This window comes from Aquarana catesbeiana, linkage group LG11 (assembly GCF_042186555.1).
Source record: "Aquarana catesbeiana isolate 2022-GZ linkage group LG11, ASM4218655v1, whole genome shotgun sequence".
NCBI lineage: Eukaryota > Metazoa > Chordata > Amphibia > Anura > Ranidae > Aquarana > Aquarana catesbeiana.
The window spans coordinates 54616129-54641250 of NC_133334.1; the positions used below are offsets into that span (position 1 = coordinate 54616129).

The following is a 25122-nucleotide window of genomic DNA, read 5'->3' on the forward strand; positions in this document are numbered from 1 at the left end:
GGGACCCAATAAAAAGATCAGCTGTTTTTGCTCAACTTAAAAAGCAAAGAGCTGATGTGGTGGTACTGGTGGAGACCCACGCAGAAGGTTCGGTACAGAGGACACTTAAGCGTCCATGGATGGGATGGGCGTACCACTCAGTGCATACCACTCACTCTAGAGGAGTATCGATACTAGTCACTAAAACCACACACTTTGAGCTCCAGGGTTCGGAGACAGACCCAGAAGGTAGATATGTCTTTCTGAAAGCTAAAATACATGGTGACCCCATACTATTACTGGCGTATTATGTACCACCCCCATTTCAGTTCTCCACCCTGACTAAGGGATTTGATTTCATGGCTATGTATCCTAATACACCAGCTATATGGCTCGGTGATTTTAATACTGTGCTAGACCCAACGTTAGACAGACTAGCTGGATCCCTCTCTACAACTGCACCCCGACACCCAACAAGATTTGCAAGGCTCCTTGACGACTTTAATCTAGTCGACACATGGAGATATAAACACCCCACATTAAGGGCCTACTCATGCTTCTCCACTTCACACAACTCTATGTCCCGCATAGATATTATTCTTATATCCAAAATACAACTCCCTAGATTGTTGGAAGTGGGATTTCACCCTAGATCACTCTCTGATCACTGCCCGTATTGGGCCACACTCTCCTTGCCACACACAAGACCTCCAAATTCATGGAGACTGAACTCCTTTTGGCTGACTCTGTTTCCAGAAGACGATGATCTTGCTATTTAATGGGATCAATTTTTTGTGATTAATGGCGACTCTGCATCACCGCAAATAGTTTGGGAAACATTCAAAAAACATGCACGCATGATACTTATCATGCGTATCAATAAGCTGAAAAAAGTTTAAGAGGGGTTCAAAGGGTTCTGTGTATAGCTTATTTGCAAATTCTGACATTGATATAACATTTTCATCTACAGTTCCTTCATTGTAGCACGCAAAATTAAAACACCATTGAGCACAGAATCTTCATACCCAGAAGGGAATAAGAGACCTTTTAAATACTTAAAGCCCAATTGAACCTTCAGTTTAAATTGTCTCAATAAGCGTCAGGTGAATCAAAACACAAGGTGTGAAAAGTCTTAGTTGGTTATCTTAAGCAACCAAACCAGAAGTGTGCATGAATACTCCAGCGCTCAGTAGGTATACACATCCGAAAGGTGCCACCTACACCACCTGCTATGCCACATTGATGCAGTCCTCCTCAGGCTGGGGAGTCTTCACAGAGAAAACTGTAAAAACACACAGGAGGGCACAAACGACCAGTGTGTCACCAGAACCACGTTTACGTGTAGAAAATTACAGAATTCTGATCCGGCTGTAGGATGGCGTCATCTGGCCCAAGCAGATACAGATTGGCAGGCTTACTTGTTTTGGGATATGTACCCCTTCATCAGAGCAGGTTGAATGGAAAGAAAATGTATCATCTGTTGGCTGCCTTAGACTTTGCACACCCCATCTTTTGATGCACCGGAATGCATTTTGCAAATTTTAAATTGGAAGCTCAAATAAAGTTGGATATTTTGCTCCCTAATGGTAGAATATCAAAATCGACATAAATGTGAAAATGTTGTGCCTTTTTAAAGAGGAATTCCGCCTGGGGAAAAAAAAAAGTCAGCAGCTACAAATACTGTAGCTTCTGACTTTAAATATAAGGACACTTACCTGTCCAGGGAGCATGAGACGTTGGCACCCCAGCCGTTTTTTGGATCGACTCCTGGGTGCCGGTTTCCTATTACGCACGCGCGAAGCGTGCTGCGCTTTCTAATTGGCCCGGCGGCGGGGGAAGAAGGAGGGGGCCGAACTTCCGAGGGACGGCATCGTCTCCCGGAAGTGGAGAAGGGTACCTGTCAAAAACAGGTACCCCCCGAAAGGTGCCTAATGTGGCATTGGGGGGGGGGACAGATCAGTGGACGTTCCACTTTTGGGTGGAACTCTGCTTTAAGTAGTAAGTAAGGTGTAAAGCGATACCGCATTTAATATTGATTCCAATTTTTTTTTCTCTCTAGAGGTGATCATGGTCCTGCACATCTCCCTGTAAGCTTAGCTGTCCACTGCCTTGAACATGACGCTTTAATATTTGCATTGTGCCAGGATCACAAACTCCGCATGTGGTCTTACAAGGTAAGTGCCTGCTGCAGACAACATTTTGGTTGTACCACTAATAATACAAAGCATGACTTGTGTTATTGATATATTATAAATAATACAAATGTACCCTATTCATGGTTTTTGTCCTGTCTATTCCAGGATCAGATGTGTCTTATGGTGTCTGATATGCTGGAGTTTGTTCCCTTTAGTAAGGATATGCGACAGACTCCAGGCATTGGTCACAAGCTGAGACTGGCACACTCGACATCTATAGGACTTTATCTTGGGTTGTACCTACACACACCCAGCCAAGGACAGGTATGTGTTCTCTCCCAGGTATCAGGCTAAATCTCTGAAGCCAAAGATTCCAAATCTTTTACTTTTTTTCAACTTAGAACACTACACCTTTTTTATCACTGGGGTGGTGACTTCAGTTCCCAAAGGGATTAGCTTATTGTGTGTGTATTTTGTATGTATTGTTATAGGTTTTGTCTGATTTTTACATTAGTTGCTTGGGTAGGATTGATGTCAAAGGTTCTGTGTTATACACTTCCAGACCAAGCCTTTTTCGGCACTATTAGTTTACATGTAACAACGCTTTAAACTTGCGCACGCCCGTGCAATGGCGACAAACAATGTAAATCTATAGGCGATGCTTTAAACACCTTTATAGGTTATCACTTTAGATGTACAGAGTAGGTCTGGTGCTAGAATTACTGGCCATGATCTGACGTTCACGTTGATACCTCAGGTGTGAGACGATCGCTGTTTGTGTGCGTGCAAAACCGATGCATGCTTTTGCCTATGCGTGGGGGGAGTGGGGCACTTTGAATTTTTATTTTTTATTATTTTTTTTTTTATAACTTCATTTTTTATTATACTGTTGCTTGCACTTTTTTTTTTTTTATCACTTTTATTGCTGTCACAATGAATGTGACAGCAATAGGTATGTGATAAGTACTCTTTATGGATAGATTTGGGGTTTATAAAACCCCAAATCCCTCCTCTGCCCTTTTAAAAGCATTTAAAGCACCAAGATCTGTGTTTCTTTTTCATACATCACGGGACACAGAGTGAGGCTATTATTCATTACTTACTGGGTTATACTTCATCTCCAGGTGAATGGACACTGGTAGACCAAAGGTCTTTAGACAGGAAGTGATCCCCTATATAACCCCTCCCATACAGGAAGTACTTCAGTTTTTTACCAATGTCTGCAAGGTGGATGGGCACGTTTGTTTGAGCTCTCTCGAGCTCCAGGTCTTGAAGTCCCAGCACAGTTCTAAAATGAATCAAGGGATTGATCGATCAGATCCATTTGAAATAAGCTTACATGTTAAGATAAATGGTACCCGAGCCTCGCAAAGAAGGCGCAAGGATCCTGCGAGGTTTTACCTGTAATGCGACCTCCAGGCGCTGGACCCTGCGTAGTGGAATCCTGGACACCACAGAGCTATGGCATTCCTGCAGGGTGCTGTACAGGTCCAAGGGAGTGGACCCTAAAACATGAAAAGGGTACCCAGTCTTTGAAGGTCCTCAAGTGACAGGAACCCGCCGTAATGGGTGAAGATTGGGCTTGTAGTTTCTAAGGTTGCCCTGCGCCTGGACGGGTAAGTAAAATCCCACCCTATTTACTTGTTGTGGGGTGCCCTATGTGTGTAACAATCTGTCAATCTAGCTAAGGCTGGACATCGGTGACTGCAGGGGGGAGTTCTGGCTAGCTGCTGGTGTTTGAATTGGGGTACCTTTTTCCTGTTGTCTTTTGCTTTTTTACCTTATGAAGAGTCCATGCACAGAGTGCATGATCGTTCATGACTACTGGGCGGCCATGGTGCATGTTGCTTGCCACTCAGTATTTTGTGTGTACATCGAGCCGTGCATGCGCCATAGCTCTAAGATGGCGCACGAGGATTCGATCTTGCGCGTACACAGCCACGTGTGTCCACCATGACTGCGTGTGCAGCCATATTTTTTAAACAGTAAATGGCTGACGTGATGCTTCCAGGGGGACAGCTGCGGGACATGGAGTAGGCTCTGTATCATTCACTTTATAGCAACTCTTTCCTCCTTACCCGGGTCACGTAATTTACCAGGTGTTGGTTGGCAGGCTAAAGTGCTTAGCAAGATTGTTGGTGAGCCCTATGTAAAGGATCTCCCTTCTGGGATAAGATACTAAATCCAGGTACTCCCTTTTTGTGGCTTGCAATGTCTTCAAAAAAGAGGAGCGGGGTAAAGACTACAGGGAAAGGCACACCTATGTCGTCAGTAGCTCCTGAGGAGCCTAGTCGTAACCCTGGTGTTGTATCCCCTGAGAGACCAGAGGATTCCGGGCAATCTGAGCCGATGCGCCTGTCTGGTATTGTGCCTACTGTCAACGCTGCTGCTTCAACCTTTATCACCAGGGATGAACTGTCCTCAGCCCTAGCCGGGTTAGAGCACAGGATTGCTGGCATGATTAACTCCATCCTGCTGGGTGTCAAGAAGCGTGACAGATCCGCCTCCCCTGAGACTACTAATTTGGAGCAGGAATAGGTTGAGGACAGGGAGGAGCTAGATGCTAAGGACTTAGGAGATGGCCTGGCAGATGAGTCTGCTTCTGAGGAATCTTGGCCAGAAAAATGTCCAGTTGGTATCAGCCTCTCAGTCGCAGAGGCTTTTGATCCAGACTCTTGCCAAGATGGTTCGTTCTGCCTTTAGGTTACCTCCTGCAGAGGTTTCTGAGCCTCCCTTGTCCTCTTTGGGTTCCCTGAAGCCTCCTCAGGGTGCACAGGCTTTCCCCTTGCACCCGCTGTTGGAACAGGCAGTGCATGCTGATTGAGAACATCCTGACAGGATTTTCGTTTCTCCTAAGAGATGTTTCCTTTTATATCCCATGGAGGAAAAGTTTAAGAAATGGAAAATGCCAGCCATAGATGGGGCAGTCTCTTCCTTGATAACGCACAGGGCTTGAAAGACCCTGCTGACAAGAAACTGGAGTCATTATTAAAGGCTTCCTTTTCTTTGGCCAGTTCAGCTATTCAGCCAGCTGTCGCAGCAATTGGAGACTGCCAGTCCTTAAAGGATCAGGTCAGACAGCCTGACAGGCCTAACCAGGAGGATGATCCTGCTGAAAACAAGGCAGATATTCCTCGAGCGCTGTGTTTTGCTGTAGATGCCTTAAAGGTTTCTTTACACCAGGTTTCTCGTTTGGCTCTCTTGCCTGTACACATGTGCAGACTTGTGTGGCTTAAGAACTGGTCAGCCGAGCTTCCCTGTAACAAGTTATTGGCAGGGTTCCCATTCCATGGGACACGTTTGTTTAGTTGTTATCTGGATAAATATATCCAAAAGATTTTCGGAGGAAAGAGCTCTTTACTTCCTGTAAAGAGAAGGACCAGGTGTCCCTCATCTAAAACCTCAGGGACTTCCTTTGCGCTGAAATACCCGAGGCAGTTCCGCAGCTAACAGGGCTCTAGAGCCAGGGGCAAACCGCAGGCTCAGAAAAAACCCTGGATCCAGAACTCCTTCAAACCGGGCACCAAGCCCTCCTTTCTAGGGGAAGCCCCCACTCTATTGGGTGAGGTTAAGGCTGCTTCAATTTGCGGACATTTGGAGAGCAGTGGTGCAGGACGAGTGGGTCATCTCAACAGGGGGGCCGCGGTTACAAGCTGGAATTACGGAGGTTTCCAAGATCCAACTTTCCTGCGGATCCTCCAAAAATAAACTTATTGTTTCAGGCACTAGAGCAGTTAGTGCATCAGGGAGGGATCATACAGGTTCCGGTGTCCGAAAGAGGCACAGGGTTTTATTCAAACCTGTTCACAGTTCTAAGGCCAATCTTGGACCTAAGATCCCTGAACAACATCTGTTAATCCAGTCCTTCAGGATGGAGTCGGTCTGCTCGGTAGTAGCCTCGCTCCAGATGGGAGACTTCTTAGCCTCTATCGATACCAAGGACGCGTATTTACACATACCTATCTTTCAGCCTCATCAGAGGTTCCTGCGATTTGCAGTAGAGGAACGTAATTTCCAGTTTGTGGCACTGCCCTTCCGGCTTGCCACAGCACCCTGGGTGGTTACAAAGATCCTAGCACCTGTACTGGGTCTTTTAAGGGCCCAGGGGATCTTGGTGCTTGGATAATCCTGCTCAGAGATCACTCACTACAGGCCCTGGAACACAGTGTAGCCTGCACAGTGCAGTATTAAGAAAACCTGGGCTGGGTCATAAATACCGAAAAGTCAGCCTTGAGACCAGCTCAGAGTCTCTAGTATCTAGGTCTGATTCTGGATACGGTTTAGGCAAAGGTATTTCTGCCACCCGTAAAAATCTGTGCCCTGAAGGATCAGGTGCGTCAGGTAAGGGGCACCAGGCAACCTTTCATTCGGCTCTGTATGAGTCTTTTGGAAAGGATGGTTTCCTCCTTCGAGACAGTTCCCTACGCTCAATTCCATTCCAGGCCTTTACAACAAGACATCTTGTTGGCTTGGAACAGGAGAGCACAAGCCCTGGATTACCCCATGTCCTTATCTCCCCGGGCACTCCTAAGCTGGTGGTTGCAGGATCAGAACATGCAAAAGGGAAGATCCTTCCTCCCGGTGTCTTGGCGGGTACTGACCACAGACGCCAGTCTCTCGGGCTGGGGAGCAACCCAAGAGGGGCTCGCAGGAGATGGTCAAGGGCAGAGCAAAGCCTGCCCATCAACATCCCGAAGTTAGGGGAGGTACGTCTGGCCCTACGGTCCGGAACAGAATAGCTTCAGGACTGCCCCATCAGGGTTCATTTGGACAATGCCACTGCAGTGGCTAATATGAGCCACCAGGGTGGTACCAGGAGCTATTCAACTCACGAGAAGGTGAACCATATATTAACCTGGGCAGAGGGACATGTGCCGGTTCTATCGGTGGTCCATAACCCAGGTGTAGAGAACGGGAAGGCAGATTATCTCAGCCGCCAGCAGATCTGCCCCGGGGGGGGGGGGGGGGGGGGGGATCGTCCCTACACCCGAACGTGTTTCATTAAATCTGCCAGTGTTGGGGATGGCCAGAGGTCAATCTTTTGGCATCCATGTTCAACAACAAGCTACAGCAGTTTGTGTCCCGAACAAGGGATCCCCTGACAATCGGAGCAGATGCTCTAGTAGTTCCATCGAACCAGTTCTCCCTGGTTTATGCTTTTCCACCAATCTCTCTCTTTCCACGTTTTTTGCGCAGGATTCGGAGAGAGAGAGGGTTCCAGTCATCCTGGTGGCACCAGCCTTGCCCAGAAGGCCCTGGTTCCCAGAGATCGGCAATAGATGGTCCATAGACGCTTCTGCACTGCCCTGATCTACTGTCTCAAGGTCCTATATTCCACCCCAGTGTACAGTCTCTAAATTTGACAGCATGGCAATTGAATCCGGGGGTGTTAAAGGATCGTGGCATCTCAGGACCGGTGGTATCTACCCTAGTTAATGCCAGAAAAACAGTCACTAGGAAGTTCTATTATAGGATCTGGAATGCCTATATTGGTGTGAAGCCAGAAAATGGCATCCTAGGAAATATGTTTGGAAGAATTCTCTCTTTTCTACAGTCGGCTGTGGAAATCAGATTGGCTTTGAGTACAATCAGGGGTCAGATTTCGGCCTTGTCAGTATTCTTCCAAAGGCCCATAGCCTCCCATTCACTTATCCAAACTTTTATGCAGGGGGTAACTCGTTTGCTCCCCCCCCCCCCCCATTAGGTCACCTAATGTGTCCTTGGGACTTAAACCTGGTGCTGTCGGTGTTGCAGAAACAACCATTTGAGCCGATCAAGGAAATTCCATTCGTTTTACTGTCACGCAAGCTAGCCTTCCTGATAGCCATTGCCTCGGCTAGAAGGGTGTCAAAGTTAGCGGTCCTTTCATGCAGGGAACCATACTTGATTCTTCACCACGACAGGGTCGTGTTATGACCTGTTCCATCCTTTTTGCCAAAAGTGGTGTTGGCCTTTCATTTGAAACGGAACATTATTTTGCCTTTTCTTTTTTCTCTCAGCCTCATTCGGCGGAAGAGAGACGACTGCACTCCTTAGATGTAGTGCATAAGTTTCTGTCTAGATGTGCAAAGATCCAAGGATCAGACTCCTTTATTTTTTTTACCAGAAGGACCCAGGAAGGGGCAGGTAGCTTCCAAGACTTCCATTGCCCATTGGGTCTATCAATTGATCATTCAGGCCTATGGTCTGAAACATAAAGCTCACCCCTTCGGGGTGAGAGCTCATTCTACCAGGGGCTTTTTGCCGTCAGGTATCTGTGGCTCAGATTTGTAAAGCTGCTACCTGGTCTTCAGTGCATACGTTCACAAAATTTTATCAAGTGGATGTTCGAGCAGCCGAGGATTCGGCTTTTCGGCAACAGTGTACTGCAGGCTACCGTATAAGGTCTGATGGCTATTGTTTGGCAGGGTGTCTTCCTCACCTGAAGTCTATTGCTCTGGGACATCCCAGTAAGTAATGAATAATAGCCTCACTCTGTGCCCCGTGATGTAGGAAAAAGAAAATTGGATTTTTTTCATCATTCTTACCTGTAAAATCCTTTTCTTTGAGTGCATCTCGGGATACAGAGACCCCTCCCCTCTTTTTGAGGCTTAAGTGCTTACTACAAAACTGAAGTACTTCCTGTATGGGAGGGGTTATATAGGGGATACCTTCCTGTCTAAAGACCTTTGGTCTACCAGTGTCCATTCACCTGGAGATGAAGTATAATTGGGTTACCAAGCGAAGAGCCGATCAAAGCTGATCCTAGCTTTGTTCAGCTGCCCAGCCAGCAGGGGGGGTGTACCGGCTGGTCGCTGTGGTCTCCTGGTGGGACATGAGAGCCCAAGCAAGCTAAGAGGGGGGGGGGGGGGGGTTGGTGGGCTGGGGAGAACCACCGGCTCTATAAAAAAAAAAAAAAAAAAAAGATACAAGGGTGATGATTCCGGTATAACCATAGAAAATCCAGCAACATACGGGTGTGTCATTGGTCTGGAAGTGGTTATCTTTACAGAAAAGGTTTTATTTGCAACAAAGCTTAAAGTACCGTTCTAGTGGTGGTAACCATTTTCCACCCACGATATAACCAAAAGACGACTACAGTGCGGGCTTACTTTGCTTGGAGGGCGCTCATGGATTTCCTCCCATGATCGCCCTGGGTGACGCGCTCTGTGATCTGAGTCCAATCACAGCGGTGCCTAATATATACACAGATCTCCCAGAGGGGAATGATTTTTTTTCTCAACAAAAGTGGAGTTACTCTCAGTCTTTTTCTTTTGGAGACTAATGAATATTATTGTGCAGGTGTTATTGACCGCTCGTCTGAACAATCAGTTTGGGTATATTAGATTGGCTGGCAACTGAAATGGTACAAAACACATTCTTGATACTCATGTTTTTTTTTTTGTTCTTTCAGTTCTGTCTTTTCCAACTCATTACTGCTGAAAGCAGTCGCTACAGTTTAGATCATATCTCCACAATTTTCTCAAATCAGGTATGGAAATGTGATTTACTTACACCCATTTTCTTATGCGCATTTCTCAGCAGTTTAAAAAAAAAAAAATTTTTTTTTTTTTTTTTACTTCAAAGGAAACATTAGTTGACTTTACATTTACATTGGCCACCACTGATATCTGGGCTCTGTGGCTCGATGATGAAAACCAGACAATTGTGAAACACATTAATTTTGAACAGTGAGTAGATCTCTATTTATTTTGTCTGAAGAGTGTGTGGTTTGAAATGTGGAAGAGGCAAGACAGCCATGTGGAAACATAATGTAGCTCACATAAAAAGTGATTCTAAGGGCACAAGGCTTTTCAAGGTAAAAAAAACTTCTACATGAAGCTCCCCTAAATACCTACCTGAGCCGGATCTCAATCCAACAATGTGCAGGAGAGCAGCCTCTCTCTCCTCATTGGACAGAGAGACAGTAATGGGTGCCATTTAACTCTTACGGCTGTCAAACACAGCCAGTGAACCGAGAGATGGGGCCAAGCCACACTGTGTGTGTCAGTGGAGCATGCATGAGTGCCCCCAGAGCAAACGGCTTGCTATGGGGGCACTTTTCAGGGGGAAGGAGCCAGGAGTGCCAGAGGGGAACCACAGAAGAGGAGGATCAGGGCTGCTCTGTGCACAACCATTGCAGAGAACAGGTAAGCATAACATGTTTGTTATTTTAAAAAAAATAGCCTTTAGAATCACAATAAACCATCAGATCACCAAAGAACAAGAGGTTGCAACTTCAGTCAGTTAGATGGTTTTGACTTGATGTGCAGAACCTCATGCATCTAGAGCAGCAAATCTCTAAAATGTATGTGTCACACTTCAAGCTTCTTGTCTTCTATGTGAACGCCAGCGAAATGTAATGTTACTTGACTATTTTCACTGCAAATCGCGCCTTCACAAATCACCTGAATCCTGTTGCCCAAAAAGCTTCTTCGGGCAACAGGCACACATAGGGCAGCCCATTCAACTGAATGGGCTACCTTATGTGACAAGCAGAATCGCGTGAAAATTGCATGTCAAAATCGCGTAGTGGGAATGGTCGTTCCCGCTACACGATAATGTGAAGGGGCCTAAAGTTCTTCTTTAACCAGTGATCCCTTCTTCCTTGCCCTACACATGTAGTGCTACAAAGCTTGCTGAACAGGAGCTTATTTTGATTTACTGACTGTTTAGTAAGGTATTTCACATTACAGAAAAGAAATTGGCAAGTCACAGATTCTTAATAAATATATAAATGTTTTTCAGTAACCAAGCTGCCCAGTGGAATAATGTTTTCATCAATCCTCTGCCAGAAGAAGAGCTGAACATTGGAGATGAACAAGACCCAAGGGTCAGTATATGACCAGGACTATGGTTCATGTGACACAAATTTGCATAGGTTTTGTGTTTTTTTTTTTTTTTTTTTTTTTTTTTTTTTAATAATTCTGCAAAACCCTTATATGATTCTATAAATGTAATCTGTATTTGTATTTTATTAAAAGGAAACTTACCTGGAGTGTCTCTTTGCCCCTGGAAGGTTTACAGTCGCTGCTTTGTGGAAAACCCTACAGGTAAAAAGTAGTTTTTTATAGACACATTCTAGAAGGATTCTGGGTTGAGACCTTAACTTGTAGCAGGTGCTAAAATCAGGATGACGGGGAATGTGTGTTATTGGTTTGAAAGTCTTTCTTTGTTTCTTTTTGTTCTGTCTGTTGGTGGGGCCCTTTTAGTTTTCCTATCTGCATTAGTGATTCTCTTTAACATGTGTACATAGAAGATACAGGGAAAGTGTATAGGTACCATCCCTAAAGTTTAAAGTGGTTGTAAAGTCAGAAGTTTTTTTATCTGAATGCATTAAGATAAAAAGCCTTCTGTGTGCAGCAGGCCCCCTAATGCCACATACACACGATCGGACATTCCAACAAAAAAACGTGGATTTTTTTTCAGATGGATGTTGGCTCAAACTTGTCTTGCATACACACGGTTGCACACTTAAGACGAGCCGAGAAAAATGAAGTTCAGTAGCCAGTGCGGCTCTTCTGCTTGATTCCGAGCATGCGTGGAAATTTGTGCGTCAGAATTGGGAACACACGATTGAAATGTCCGACAAGTTTTGTTGTCGGAAAATTTGAGAACCGGCTCTCAAACCTTTGTTGTCGGAAATTCCGATGGCGCCTACACACGGTTGGGATTTTCGACAACAAGCTCACATCGAACGTTTGTTGTCGGAAATTCCGAAAGTGTGTACACGGCATAATACTTACCTGAGCTCCATCTAGATCCAGCGAGGTTGCAGGACTCCCCTCCTCATTGGATCCCGCTGCTGTCAATCAAAGTCAGCCAATGAGGAGAGAAAGCGGGCCGGGCCACAGCTACGTGTCTGAATGGACACAGAGAGGGACCCCAGAAGAGGAGGATCTGGGCTGCTCCATGCAAAACCACTTCACAGAGCAGGTAAGTATGATATGTTTGTTATTTTTGGCTTAAAAAAAAAAGTGACTTTAGTGTCACTTTAACTCTAGGCAGATACAGTGCCTTGAAAAAGTATTCATACCCCTTGACATTTTCCACATTTAGTCATGTTACAACCAAAAAAGTAAATGTATTTTATGTGATAGACCAACACAGTGGCACATTATTGTGAAGTGGAAGGAAAATTTAAAATGTTTTAAAGATTTTTTACAAATTTCTGAAAAGCGCGGCGTACATTTGTATTTAGCCCCCTTTTACTCTGATACCCCTAACCGAAATCTAGTGGAACCCAATTGCCTTCAGAAATCTCCTAATTGGTAAATAGAGTCCACCTGTGTTTAATTTTTATCTCAGTATAAATACAGCTTCTCCGTGGAGCCCTCAGAGGTTTGTTAGAGAACCTTACTGAGCAAACAGCATCATGAAGGCCAAGGAACACATAAGACAGGTCAGGTATAGAGTTGTTGAGAAGTTTAAAGCAGGTTTAGGTTATAAAAAAAATATCTCAAGCTTTGAACGGGTCACAGAGCACTGTTCAATCCATCATTTGAAAATGGAAAGAGTATGGCACAACTGCAAACCTACCAAGACATGACCATCCACCTAAACTGACAGACTGGGCAAGGAGAGCATTAATCAGAGAAGCAGCCATAAGGCCCATGGTAACTCTGGAGGAGCTGCAGAGATCCACAGCTCAGGTGGGAGAATCTGTCCACAGGACAACTATTAGTCGTGCACTCCACAAATCTGACCTTTTATGGAAGAGTGGCAAGAAGAAAGCTATTGTTGAAAGAAAGCCATAAGAAGTCCTGTTTGCAGTTTGAGAAGCCATGTGGGGGACACAGCAAAGATGTAGAAGAAGGTGCTCTGGTCAGATGAGACCAAAATTGAACTTTTTGGCCTAAAAGCAAAACACTTTGGTGGAAAACTAACACTGCACATCACCCTAAACACACTATCCCCACCATGAAACATGGTGGTGACAGCATCATACTGTGGGGATGCTTTTCTTCAGCAGGGACAGGGAAGCTGGTCAGTTAATTGGAAGATGGGTGGAGCTAAATGCAGGACAATCTTAGAAGAAAACCTGTTAGAGTCTGCAAAAGACTTGAGACTGGGGCGAAGGTTCACCTTTCCCGCAAGACAACAACCCTAAACATACACCCAGAGCTACAATGGAATGGTTAGACCGAAGCATATTCATGTGTTTGAATGGCCCATTCAAAGTCCAGACCTAAATCCAATTGAGAATCTGTGGCAAGCCTTGAAAATTGCTGTTCAGACACTCTCCATCCAATCTGACAGAGCTTTAGCTATTTTGAAAAGAAGAATGGGCAAAAATGCCACTCTGTAGATGTGCAAAGATGGTAGAGACATCTCCAAAAAGACTTGCAGCTGTAATTGCAGCAAAAAGTGGCTCTACTAAGTATTGACTCAGTGGGGCTGAATACAAATGCAATTTTCACATATTTATTTATAAAAAAAAATTGGGTAACCATTTATCATTTTCCTTCCACTTCACAATTATGTGCCACATTGTGTTGGTCTACCAGAAAAAAAAAAACAATAAAATACATTTACGTTTTTGGTTGTTACATGACAAAATGTGGAAAATTTCAAGGGGTATGAATAATTTTTCAAGGCACTGTATAACAGGCAGATATAAATACGGCGTCAATACTTAAGTTTTGGCTGAAAATGTGATTAAAAAGTGCGCTGAATATGCTAAATGTGCTGAATACGCTGCTAAATTGTGTTAGATTAAATTAATTTATAATTGTGCTAAAATTAATTATTAAACTTATCGTGAGTACATCTTGGCAGATAGAATCCATAAAAACAACCTGGCAGTAGTCCTAAGGAAGTAACAGGTCCATATACTGCATTATGAATATAAAGGCTGGTATGGAACACAGATAAGGCAAAGAAAACTCAGGTCTGATGATTATCACCTTTATGGATGGCGTTCAACATATATTGAGATTGCACTCTCTATCAGCCCACTGTTTTGTATTGGCAATCCGCTGTTACTCATCTCCGGTGTTATGTTTCAATCATGCAATCAAAACAGAAAAACATTCATTGCGCAATGACCTTTACTATCTTTTGGCAGTAAACTAGATACACTCACTTGTATCAATCTGATGTGAGAGCGCATAGAACAGTCAGCCATCCACCAATGATCTCCTCCTCGCGATGCGCTGCGAGTAACACTACGGCACTATGGATGACGTCACTTGGCTCCTCCCGACGCGTTGCGTCACGTGACTCTATCAAGGGTAAAGTCACGTGACATGTGACCCAACGCGTCGGGAGGAGCCAAGTGACGTCATCCATAGTGCCGTAGTGTTACTCGCATCGCGAGGAGATTGTTGGTGGACGGCTGACTGTTCAATGCGCTCTCACATCAGATTGATACAAGTGAGTGTATCTAGTTTACTGCCAAAAGATAGTAAAGGTCATTGCGCAATTAATGTTTTTCTGTTTTGATTGCATGATTGAAACATAACACAGGAGATGAGTAACAGCGGATTGCCAATACAAACAGTGGGCTGATAGAGAGTGCAATCGCAATATATGTTGAACTCCATCCATAAAGGTGATAATCATCAGACCAGAGATTCCTTTGCCTTATCTGTGTTCCATACCAGCCTTTATATTCATAATGCAGTATATGGACCTATTACTTCCTTAGGACTACTGCCAAGTTGTTTTCATGGATTATATCTGCCAAGATGTACTCACGATAAGTTTAATAATTTTAGCACAATTATAAGTTAATCTAACACAATTTAGCAGCGTATTCAGCGCACTTTTTAATCACATTTTCATTTTTTTAGTAGTGGTATCGGAGCACTAATTAAAGGTGCAGCTTTATACACTATTTTATTTTGTTTGTGCAAATGGAAGCACATTTGAGTGCAATATTAATACACAAATATTCGGACCCAAAACACTACATATATTCACATTCATCATATTTTTTTATTAATTTAGCAACAAAACCCAAAAAGCGCTTTAGTTTTATTATTAAGTTTTGGCTGAACTTCCACTATCTAGTGTTAACCTTTCTCTTAGCCACATTCTACACCTAATCTTTGTAGCCCTGTAAGGCTCGATTCACATCTATGCATGTTGCTTTTGAGCTTTTTTGGAGTTTTTTTTGTGATGTTTGCCACGTTTTTGAACAGCGTTTTTGCCGCGTTTTGCGTTTTTTTTTTTTACAGTTTTTTTTAGACTGTATACAGTCTAAAAAAAAAACCGCCAAAAACGCTGCAAAAACGCTGCACTTGCGTTTTTTGATGCTTGTCCATTGATTTCTATTACATGCAAAACGCTGCATTTTGCATGAAAAAAAGTCCCTGACCCTTTCCAAAAATGCAGAGGTACAAAAAGGCATTGATGTGAACATGTTCTATAGGAACCCATGTTAAAAAATTCCCATGCATTTCTGCAAAATGCAAAATGTGTCAAAAAACGCGCTAGTGTGAATGGAGCCTTAAGAAGCTATACTTGCCTATTCTGCAGCTGCTTTATGTGGGAGGCTGCAGGAGAGGCAGCGGACAATGGAAGCCCCATAGTAAATCTATGGGCTAACATCACTTTCCAGGCATTTCACAGCCGGCTTTTTCTCTGTACACAGCAACCGCTGCTGGAGTCTGGCCCGGATTGGCTTCAGAAAAAGCAAGTATAGCATTTTTTTTGTTGTTTTTTTTATTTACAGGGTTAGATTAGGTTTACAATGTGGCTGAGGTTTAGCGTTCGATTTTGGCTGAACTTCCACTTTTAAATACATTTTTGAAATTCAAGCAGTGTAAATACCTGAATCTGACCTGGTATCAGCCAGTTGCAGACCCTGTACAGCAGGGCTGGGGTAGGAGAGGAAGAAGCAGCACAAGTTTGTAAATAAAATGTGTGTGCTCACAAGAAAGCAGAGGGAAAGATGAGCTCTTCGCTGTGCTGCTTCTCCCTTCACTGTCCAGTTACAGGTTGATGTGGGTCCAGGGCAACCTCCACTCAGTGGAAACGAGTTGAATGATGCTGGCCATCAGACTGAGGGCATTTAGGAGAAAAAAATGTACCGTGTGTAGAATCTCTAAAGAGAAACTGAATATTTCAAAAAGTGATAATTTGTCACAGTTGGAGCCTGGTGGGCCAAATTAGATGCTGGTTTCTTATGAGTAATTGGATAATGTATTTGTGAGATCTCCTTGCTGCTTTTCTTGTCCACCTGGGAATGTTTTGATGTTCCCACCCACCCTTGCATGTTGCAGCACATCCTGTTGCTTCCTCAATGATATAAAATACATTTAAAAAAAGTCCACCAGTGAGAGAGAGAGCCCCTTATAATGGGGGCAGAAAATGACAGAAAAAATCAGGAGCAGAGATCTCACCAGTAGATTTCTCGAGATATACGTATATTGTATAGGAAGCTCTGTTTAATTCCCAAGCATCTACCATAAACTAAAATATATCAGAATTTTAGTGGACTAACCCTGTTAAAGGCAGTTCTCACAGGGAAAAGAATCTGATACCTCTAATTATAGACGCCAGGCTCCTATCATATCTCTACCTCCTGCATAGGAGGTAGAGAACAGAGTTTATATTTTTCTTCAGATTATGCTATATTAGTTACATTGCTGTATCTGTAATGGAGGGGTTATCTACTGTTAGCTTTTCTGACACCAAAATAATTTGCCCAAAAGCTAAATGTTATTAAACATATTTTTTTGTCATACCACTATAAGGGCCCATTCACACCAGTCTGGAGCATTGCGTTAAACGCACATTCATTTGAATAGGCTGTCCATCGCAGCACAGTGGGCCAAAAACCTTGCATGCAACATTTTCAGCAACACACCTAGGGGTTGATTTACTAAAGGCAAATAGACTGTGCACTCTGCAAGAGCAGTTGCTCCAGAGCTTAGTAAGTGAGCAGAAGCTCTGCTGACTTCCATCATCCAATCATGTGCAAGCAAAAATGCTGTGGTTTATTTATTTTTTTAAATCCCTTCTATGTGATTAGGTGGTATTTGCAAAGTGAAGCTTTACCTCATTTACTAAGCTCTGGAGAAACTGCACTTTGCAAAGTGCACAGTTTCTTTGCTTTAGTAAATCAACCCCTTAGTGCCTACTGCTGCAAGCACCTGTCAGCAAGGTGTGTTTCGGTGCCATTCAGAAACGCATGTAACCACATTTTTTTTTTTTTTTATCAATAAAAATTTAATTTTTTTTTTTTTTTTTTTTTTTATCAAGTAATTTTTATTGAAAAATTTTTGCAATTTACAACAGGACTAAAACGTACAACACATTCCCACTGGACATATAAAATTACAAAAGAGATATAGAAAAAAAAAAATAGAGCTCCGATAGATGATGCGACTTCCAGATTATTTAATCACTGTTACTTACGACCTTTTAAACGTAAGAATGGATTGACGATTACATTCTTCATATGTAAAATTGGCAGCACTATAAGACAAGCAGATATACTCAGTTTTGCGACTATACCTTGATGGCATGTATATACAATTATTCCAAGCCAGGGATCTAACCCACTGCTAACTTTCCACAGTGTCATCGGTAGGTTCAACAGATTGCACAGACAAAATTTTCTGATTTAAAAAAAATAAATACTTGTACCTCTGAAAAGCTTTGTTGTGTATTTGTGTATAAAGCCATCACCTGTGGATATCATTACAAGCCTTGGAAAGTGAACATGCTCTACTTATGTAAATTACTGCAAAGTGAATTTTCACTTATCTTCGTGAATGAGGTGAAAATTCTTATTGCAAAAAATAGTTACGTGCAAGGAAAATGAATGCAGGATTTTTGCTTGCACTTGATTGGATGATTAAGGTGGTTGTAAAGGCAGAAAGTTTTTTTCTGCTAATGCATTAAGAGAAAAAGCCTTCTGTGTGTAGCAGCCCCCCTAACTTAGCTGAGCCCCATCTCCAACCAGCAATGTTGCACAAGACTCTCCCTCATTGACTAAGACCGCAGCGAAGCGCCATTGGCTCCCGCTGCTGCCAATCGGTGAGTGAGCCAATGAGGGGGCTGGGCTGTGGCTCCGTGTCTGAATAGACACACTGAGCAGCAGCTCAGCTCGGGTGCTCCCATAGCAAGCTGTTAACTGTAGGGGCACTCAACAGGAGGGAGGGGCCAGGAGCGGCGAAGAGGGACCCAAGAAGAGGAGGATTTGAGCTGCTCTGTGCAAAACCACTACAACAGAGCAGGTAAGTATAACATGTTTGTTATATTTAACGGAAAAAAAAACATGAGACTTTAGTATCACTTTAAAGGTGGCATAGTTTCACTTTTGGCTAATGATTAAGGTGATGCTTTGCTGGCTTCAGTTATCCAATAATGTGTGAACAAAAATACTGTTTTCTTTTTAATTTTCCATGCACATGATTGGGTTTTCTTTGCAAAGCAAATTTTCAGTTTACAGTACTTCATTCACCACATTCACTTAGAAAAGTTAAGATTCACTTTGAAAGTGATCAGGATCTACTCCTTTTGGCAAATTGGGGTATTTGTCTTATTCCTAGTCTTTACCTTGTATCTGTGCAGAACAGTTAATTTATATATCATCTTTTTTTTTTTAAAGATTTATCAAAGAGGGGCTGTAAAGTTGATGGACCTGTCATGGGAAGAGATGAGGAAAGAGGTCACTTTAACAGTTGAAAATGAGGTGAGAGATTACTATGTATTTAATGGAAATGTGCCCTTATATTTTAGGTCTTGTATACAAAAGTTCAGTCCTTGTACTCGGCATGTGGTGTATGATTAAGCTTCTGTTTTTTCTAATAAGTGGACCGGTGTAGTTATCTTTTCTTCGGAAGAGATGGGGACAAAAAGCCATATCAGCAGTCTCCTGACAAGGGGAGGCGTGATATCTGCACTTAAAAACATTGTTTTGAACCTGTCTCCTATTATTTTTCAGGTTTTCAAAATGCAAACATATTTGTGTTGTCACCTGCTCCTCCATCTCTCCCACCCCCTCATTCATCCACTGTCGCAATATGCTCTATTGGTAATATAGAAAAACTTTCATGATTTGAGGAGTCTGGTAGCTATTTATGGATGTTGGTGCCTAAATTAAATGCAGAACTGTGGCAGAAAGCTTCTAAGCGGCTATCAAACCACACTTGTCACTCTTCACACTATTATGCTAAGTTTACACTTATGGCAACGTTTGCCATGCCTTTGAGTGATCCACGGTGGATTGCTTTTCAAAGGCATTTGATAGCTGATGTGGAGGCAATATGTGACCTAGTCGCCACCCTTTTTAACTCTGTAAAACCTGCAACACCGGATCACAAACCACTTGTGACTCCATTCACTTGGTCAGCTTGGATTTGGCAACAGTACAGCCCACCAAACACAACAGGGTATAATTTTTACTATGGCAATGAAACAAAGCATCGCTGCATGTGTACAACTCCCCACAGACCCCCCACCACCCCCCCCCAACCTAGCTGTCTTATGGGGTCAGCTCCCAACTGCAAGTGTAAAAGAGCCCTTGCAGAGAAAATTTACTTCTACCTTCCTCCTCTCTGTGAATGGGCCACAGTCTAACGTTCTAACCTTTTTCATAAACCTTTAGGACAGTCATTTGGCTTCTTCTTTTAAGGTTTTCTTCTGGTGGTGAGCGATCTGTGCCAACGTCATCATATGCTTAAATAAAGGGTGCCTCGATGTTGCCTGCCCAAAGGGTGGGCCCATGATGACATGCAGCCAACGTCCAGGCTGAGTAATGCTGCTCGTCATTTAACCCAGAATACGTACAAAGGACATCTTGCAACCAAAGAGCCATGTGGGGGACAAGGGCATGTTGCTACTGCGCATTGCAGCTGAGCTGTATTATTATTATTTTTTTTTTTATCTTTATCTTTTGAGGTGCCTGTTTTTAGTTCAAGACAATGTTGCCAGAAGTTGGGCTTTAAATAAGGGCATGTCACCCCCTTTAGGAAATAAATCGGGGAGGAAGACTAACATGACTGTCCTGTGGCAACAATATTGAGAAGGGGAGAAGCAACTTCCCCCAACCACTAGGGGCTTGGGGTGTTCACAATAGGTATAGAGGTATGTTTACCCCACCCTCAAGTAAAGGGGAGACAAATGGAGGCACATTCAACTATAAAGGGGGTAGAGGATGAAAAGAAATAGTCACTTTAGTACTTCAGCTCTAAGCTTAAAAATGCCATTGTGGTTTACCAGGACCTAAAATTTTAAAAGAAATTAAGAAGCAGCTCTAGCAGTGCTGCCGTAGCACTACAAGTTCTGTGGTGTGTGTGTATATATGTATATGTGTGTGTGTATGTATATATATATATATATATATATATATATATATATATGTGTGTGTGTGTTTGTTTTGTTTTTTTTTTTTATATGCAGTGTATGTATATATAATATGAAATATTATAAAATATATATATACTGTATATAATGTTTATATATCAGATATGAGTGTTAAATGAGTGGAAGATTTGAATCAAGCTGCAAAGGTAGCAAAAGTAATTTTGGTTTTTGGTCTGTCTTGTTTTTATAGCTGCACAGTCACCTCACAGAGTACGAGATGTCCCAGGAGGAGTTCCGTCAATTACAAGTGGAGTATTGGTCAAAGTTCTATTCATGCTGCTTGCAGTATCAGGAGGAGCTGTCCCGTCCCCTTGCTTTGATGGTCCACCCTTACACTGGCATGATCTGCCTGCTGAGAAAGGTGAGTCTCAAGAGTACAGTGGTAATATAGATTGCCTTTAGAGCACAGCGGAATGCTGCTTTTTTAGAAGCCAAAGAAAGTCCATTGCGAATTGAGTACAGCGTGCAGGTTGATGTATTTTAGACATGCTCTGTTGAAGTAATGAAAAATTATATAAGTGGTTTAAAGTGATACTAAAGATGTTTGTTTAAAAAAAAAAAAAAAAAAAAAAAGTTATACTTACCTGCTCTGTGCAGTGTTTTTTTTACAGAGCAGCCCAGATCCTCTTCTTAATGGGTTTCTCGCCGGCGCTCTTGGCCCCTCCCTCCTGCCGAGTGCCCCAACAGCAAGCAGCTTGCTATGGGGGCACCCGAGCCGAGCTGCTGCTGTGTGTGTCCATTCAGACATGGAGCAGTGGCTCGGCCCTGCTCCCGCTATTTCCTCATTGGATCACTGACTTTGTCAGCAGTGGGAGCCAACAGCTGTGTGTCTCAGCCAATCGGGAAGGAGAGTCTCGGGCAGCCCATTCTTTTGTGCAACATCACTGGATTGAGATGGGGCTTAGGTAAGTATGGGGGGAGCTGCTGACCAGAATGTGTGTTTTTGTCTTGTTTTTTTTATCCTAATGCCTTAAAGTGGAAGTAAACTTCCAACATTAAACTTTACCTATAGGTAGTGTAAATATCTCTTAAACATGCACTGTGTAGGAGATATTTAGTGTTTAGGCTTGCACCGATACTAGTGTCGGTGCCAATACCAAGCATTTGCATGAGTACTTGTGCTCGTGCAAATGCTCCGATGCCTAATCTGATACCTGGGCAGTCAGGGGATGATTGGTGCGGCGGTGGGGGCCGTTACAAGTACTGATGTCCCCGTATAGATTTCAGTAAAGCAGCTGACAGTCGCTGCCCCTCCTCTCCCTCCCGTGACTTTCAGCTGCTTTATTGAAATCTATACAGGGAGATCTGTGCTTGTAACCACTGCCGCACCGATCTCCCCTGACTGTCCCCTGTGTGCTCCTCCATGTCCTCCTCCATGGTCCTAAGGTCCCCTGCCATGTCCTCCTCCAGTCCCCCTCTGTGTCCTTCTCCGGTCTTTCTCTGCTCCCCCACCATTTTCTCCTCCGCTCCTTCTCTGGTCTTTTTCTGCTCCCCCTCCATGTCCTCCTCCGCTCCCCCTCCACTTCCCTTCTGTGTCCACTTCCGGTCCCCCCTGTCCCAGATCTGTTGGGATGGAGAGCGGAGGAAGGAGCTGGTAAATTTGTCATTTACCGGTACCTTCCTATTCCGAATGTACAGAGTCATTGATCACTGGCTCTGTCCATTCATAACTGAGCATCGTAAACTGTGTTTACTCTGCTTCAGTTTATTAATGAACAGGAATCTGTCTCTTGTCCATTTATCTGTAGTGCAGCTGAGGCTGCTGAGAAAGAGACTGGGGAATCTGTGTCCTCAGTCCCTTTCTCTTTCTCAAAGGTGAGATGTCAGGGGTCTGTTTAGACCCCTGAAATCTCACCAAAGCACCCCCCCCCCCCCCCCCCCAACAGGGTTGATAAAAAAAAAAACAAATAAAAAAAGGAAGAATTGTAATAAATATTTAAAAATAAAATTGTAAAATTAATAAAAAAATAAAAACACTGACCCTGTCCACTCCAAACATTGTAAAAAAAATAACAAAAAAAGAAAAATCAAGAAAAATTGTAAAATAAAAAATTGTAAAATAAAAAAAAACTACTGACAGTCCACGCTTCATCAGTGCCACCTATCAGTGCTACTGTCACATGACATTCAAAAAGTATTGGTATCGGCGAGTACTTTGGTAGTTGTACTTGGTACTTAAAGTTGTATCAGTGCAACCCTATTTAGTGTACATGCATTCAGTGACATCACTGGTGCGCTGCACTCTAAAGGAACGGAAAAAGATAAGATAAAAAAGATAAGATAAAAAAAAACCTTCTGCCTTTAGAACCACTTTAATTTTTTTTTTTTTTTTTTATTCCCGAGTTGGAAAACTGGAGCATAAGTGTTTTGATTTTTTTAGTTGTCAACCAAGGAACCTTTACATCATGAAGCAGTGTTCTCACAATGAGAAATGCAGTGATGCTAATAAATAATTTTAAAGCCAATTTTAATTTTGTGCTGTTCTTCCCTCTACAGGGTTTTGTGTCATTCTTGGCTCCCTGCTCATTGGTTGATCACTTGTATCTCTTGCCGACAGAACACTTGCTGACAGAAGATGAAAGCGTCATCTCAGATGGTGAGATCACTATGCATTAAAAGGGAACATGTCATAAGAGAGATGCAGGCTGCAACTGCTTACGTCTCCTGTAAATTCTAGTTGTCTGGTTGTCTTTCACTTTCGCTTCAATGCTCTGACTTGATGACCTGGATCAAGTGACTTTCACTCTCTGTTGTTTGTCTTTGAACCAGGAACATTAATACTGGTCACTAGTGCATTCAAAAGGAAGCCAGTAATGGTAGTCTCCATATTTTTCCTATGACTGGCTAATTTTAAAGATTGTCTTTTATTCTGATTTACTAGTGCAAGACATTTTTTCCTAATTAAAACCCAATGGCAGTGGTATTCACATACGAGTCTATTTGTGTCTATTGGTGATAGATGTGCTTTAATTTTCTTGTAATTGCAAAGGACAGTTGCAATTGCTTGATACTATATTTTTTATAAGACGGTACTGTGTCTCAAAATTTGGAGCTAGATCCTGTTAGTTCTGCTCCATTAAATGGTCTATACTTGCAAAAGTGTGTCCTTTCCATAAAATAAGTAGAAGTCCAAGCTAGAACTTAGCTTAAACCTTCTCCCGCCCACCTTATAACTCCTATGCTTACTTCCCTGTAAAAGGAAGATGCTTACCCATACCTATTCTTGGGGTGCTCCAGTCCGGTCACGTGATCGGCTGCCGGCTTCAGGGTAGAGAATAGACAGCCGGAAATGGATGCCCCATAATAAGCCTATTAGTGGCATCACCAAGCAGTCATTCCATCTGTTGGCGCTCTCTTCTCTCCCCTAAAGCCAGCCACTGGGGAGAATACGTGACTGGAACGGAGCTCTCTGAGAATAGATAAGTATAAGCATCTTCCTTTTACAGGGTATTTGCTATAGGAGTTAGAAGGTGGCTGCCGTTTTAAGCATAGTTCTATATTTTGGAATAAGCAAAGCAAATCCAATGTAGCTGCCATCATGTACAAGTTTTCTTTAATAATATAATTCCTGAGCTGGAGATTTCTACCACTTCCTGGTCTTACCCCAGTGAGATCCCACCTCCAGCACACAGACTGGTGTTTTTCCTGTAATACTTCTCCAGAACACGCATGCGCTTAACCACATCCCGCCCGGCCTAAAGCAAAATAACGACTGACTGGTGGTTTCATTATCCATGTCATGTGACATCCAGCAGGATACGCTGCCTATGGCATACGCTCTTTACCATTTGATCAGGTGTGTCTAATCACAGCTGTTCACATCGTACCCCGGAAGTGCCAGTTATCAGTTTTTACTCCTATTCGCGGTGACAAGGCGTGAGTAGAGGAGAGCCGATAAGCGGCTCTCCTGACGGGGGGGGGCGCCAGTGCAGACCCATCAAAGATGCCTACAAGTGCCAATCAGTGCCCACCAGGGATGAGTCTGTGCCTTCCCATCAGTGTTGCCTATCAGCGCCATCTATCATTGCCCATCAGTAACCCTATCCATACCATCTATCATTGCCGCCTATCAGTGCCCGTCAGTGAAGGAGAAAACGTATTTACAAGTTTTCATAACCAAAACTTTTTTTGTTTTCAAAATTTTTGATCCTTTTTTATTTAGCAAAAAAAAAAAAACTGAGCGGTGATTAAATACCACCAAAAGAAAGAACCAATTTGTGGGGGAAGAAAATGATAAAAATTTCATATGGGTACAGGTGTATGACCGTGCAATTGTCAATCATAGTGCGTGAGCGCTGAAAGCTAAAAATTGGCCTGGGCAGGAAGGGGGGAAAGTGCCCAGTATTGAAGTAGTTAATGCTCAGTCCACAGCTCAGGTGCGCTAACCCTTTTTTTTTTTTTTTTTTTTTTACAGATATAGATGTTGCTAGTGACACAATATTCCTGATGCATTGCTTGCGTATGATTGGGGATTACATTTCCTTCGACATGGCGTACATGATTGAGTCTGCATGCTGCCATCAGCAGCCCCCAGAAAGAGTTGCAGAGAGAATCTTGGAAGAAATGATTGCCAACGATGTGTAAGGTTTTTATTTTTTTATTTTTTTTATTTTGTGAGTTTGACTTGGTTATTACAAGGTCAAATAAAACGTATAGACAAGGCAACAAGGAAGATTTGAAGGAGTGAATCGGGAGTCTTTAAGTGGTT

At 43.0% G+C, this 25122-nt stretch overlaps 1 protein-coding gene across 2 annotated transcripts in view; it reads left to right on the forward strand.

Annotated features, from left to right (window-relative positions):
* NUP160 (nucleoporin 160) overlaps nt 1-25122 on the forward strand; it is a 78632-nt gene that overhangs the window by 15275 nt on the left and 38235 nt on the right. For both annotated transcript variants that reach the window (XM_073604423.1, XM_073604424.1), the window contains exons 6-15: nt 2039-2153; nt 2280-2438; nt 9508-9585; nt 9681-9784; nt 10842-10926; nt 11078-11146; nt 18658-18741; nt 20605-20775; nt 22911-23010; nt 24829-24994. In XM_073604423.1, coding sequence (XP_073460524.1) covers nt 2039-2153; nt 2280-2438; nt 9508-9585; nt 9681-9784; nt 10842-10926; nt 11078-11146; nt 18658-18741; nt 20605-20775; nt 22911-23010; nt 24829-24994 — 1131 coding nt within the window. The remainder of the gene's footprint in view (nt 1-2038; nt 2154-2279; nt 2439-9507; nt 9586-9680; nt 9785-10841; nt 10927-11077; nt 11147-18657; nt 18742-20604; nt 20776-22910; nt 23011-24828; nt 24995-25122) is intronic.